At 47.6% G+C, this 2,500-nt stretch overlaps 1 protein-coding gene across 4 annotated transcripts in view; it reads left to right on the top strand.

Annotated features, from left to right (window-relative positions):
* The window catches only part of LOC139539960 (metabotropic glutamate receptor 3-like), a 59,993-nt gene that overhangs the window by 35,203 nt on the left and 22,290 nt on the right, over nucleotides 1–2,500 (top strand). For all 4 annotated transcript variants that reach the window (XM_071343406.1, XM_071343404.1, XM_071343407.1 and 1 more), the window contains exon 6: nucleotides 120–756. In XM_071343406.1, the coding sequence (XP_071199507.1) occupies nucleotides 120–756 (637 nt within the window). The remainder of the gene's footprint in view (nucleotides 1–119; nucleotides 757–2,500) is intronic.

The following is a 2,500-nucleotide window of genomic DNA, read 5'->3' as shown; positions in this document are numbered from 1 at the left end:
TCCTGCAACAGGGTGATCAAATAAAAGATCCTACATCTGTAGTAGACCTCTTTCGGAAGTGTGTTTACTCCCTCTGTTTCCAGAGTAAATAACTAAAGGATGTTCCTTCTCATGTCCAGGTGGGCCGCTCTAACGCTAAGAAGTCCTATGAGGCAGTGATCAGGCAGCTCCTCCAGAAGCCCAACGCCCGCGTGGCTGTCCTCTTCCTGCGCAGCGATGATGCTCGGGAACTCCTCTCTGCTGCTGCTCGACTTAACGCTACCTTCATCTGGGTGGCCAGTGACGGCTGGGGGGCACAGGAGAGCATTGTCAAGGGCAATGAAGCCACAGCCAACGGGGCCATCACCCTGGAGCTGGCGGCCAATCCCGTGCCGGCGTTCAACCGCTACTTCCTGTCTCTGGATCCAATCAACAACCACCGCAACCCCTGGTACCGAGAATTCTGGGAGCAGAAGTTCCAGTGCTCGCTTGGAGGAGGGGGTGGAGGAGTAGGAGCTGGGGCAGGAGGAGTAGGGTCAGGGGGAACAGTGTCTCTCTCTCTCCCTCCCTGTGAGAAGGGTGTGTTGGTGGATGATAGTAACTTTGAGCCGGAGTCCAAGATCATGTTTGTGGTGAATGCGGTATATGCCGTGGCCCACGCCCTCGATAAGATGCAGAGAACACTGTGTTCCAACACCACCAAGCTCTGTGACAGCATGAAGGCTCTGGATGGACGTAAGCTCTACAGAGACTACCTTCTCAACATCAGCTTCACAGGTCAGTACTATAGACTACCTAGTGATCATCAGCTTCACAGGTCAGTACTGTAGACTACCTAGTGATCATCAGCTTCACAGGTCAGTACTATAAACTACCTAGTGATCATCAGCTTCACAGGTCAATACTGTAGACTACCTCCTCAATATCAGCTTCACAGGTCAGTACTGTAGACTACCTAGTGATCATCAGCTTCACAGGTCAATACTGTAGACTACCTCCTCAATATCAGTTTCACAGGTCAGTACTGTAGACTACCTAGTGATCATCGGCTTCACAGGTCAGTACTGTAGACTACCTAGTGATCATCAGTTTCACAGGTCAGTACTGTAGACTACCTAGTGATCATCAGCTTCACAGGTCAGTACTGTAGACTACCTAGTGATCATCAGTTTCACAGGTCAGTACTGTAGACTACCTCCTCAAAATCAGCTTCACTGGTCAGTACTGTAGACTACCTAGTGATCATCGGCTTCACAGGTCAGTACTGTAGACTACCTAGTGATCATCAGCTTCACTGGTCAGTACTGTAGACTACCTAGTGATCATCAGCTTCACTGGTCAGTACTGTAGACTACCTAGTGATCATCAGCTTCACTGGTCAGTACTGTACACTACCTAGTGATCATCGGCTTCACAGGTCAGTACTGTAGACTACCTTGTGATCATCAGCTTCACTGGTCAGTACTGTAGACTACCTAGTGATCATCAGTTTCACAGGTCAGTACTGTAGACTACCTAGTGATCATCAGCTTCACTGGTCAGTACTGTAGACTACCTAGTGATCATCAGTTTCACAGGTCAGTACTGTAGACTACCTCCTCAAAATCAGCTTCACTAGTCAGTACTGTAGACTACCTAGTGATCATCGGCTTCACAGGTCAGTACTGTAGACTACCTAGTGATCATCAGCTTCACTGGTCAGTACTGTAGACTACCTAGTGATCATCAGCTTCACTGGTCAGTACTGTAGACTACCTAGTGATCATCAGCTTCACTGGTCAGTACTGTAGACTACCTAGTGATCATCAGCTTCACAGGTCAGTACTGTAGACTACCTAGTGATCATCAGTTGCACAGCTCAGTACTATAGACTACCTCCTCAACATCAGCTTCACTGGTCAGTACTGTAGACTACCTAGTGATCATCAGTTTCACAGGTCAGTACTGTAGACTACCTAGTGATCATCAGCTTCACAGGTCAGTACTGTAGACTACCTCCTCAATATCAGTTTCACAGGTCAGTACTGTAGACTACCTAGTGATCATTGGCTTCACAGGTCAGTACTGTAGACTACCTAGTGATCATCAGCTTCACAGGTCAGTACTGTAGACTACCTCGTGATCATCAGCTTCACAGGTCAGTACTGTAGACTACCTAGTGATCATCAGTTTCACAGGTCAGTACTGTAGACTACCTAGTGATCATCAGTTTCACAGGTCAGTACTGTAGACTACCTCCTCAAAATCAGCTTCACTGGTCAGTACTGTAGACTACCTAGTGACCATCGGCTTCACAGCTCAGTACTGTAGACTACCTAGTGATCATCGGCTTCACTGGTCAGTACTGTAGACTACCTAGTGATCATCAGTTTCACAGGTCAGTACTGTAGACTACCTAGTGATCATCAGTTTCACAGGTCAGTACTGTAGACTACCTAGTGATCATCAGCTTCACTGGTCAGTACTGTAGACTACCTAGTGATCATCAGTTTCACAGGTCAGTACTGTAGACTACCTCCTC

This window comes from Salvelinus alpinus, chromosome 15 (assembly GCF_045679555.1).
Source record: "Salvelinus alpinus chromosome 15, SLU_Salpinus.1, whole genome shotgun sequence".
Taxonomy (NCBI): domain Eukaryota; kingdom Metazoa; phylum Chordata; class Actinopteri; order Salmoniformes; family Salmonidae; genus Salvelinus; species Salvelinus alpinus.
This window is presented reverse-complemented; position numbering and strand designations above follow the sequence as displayed.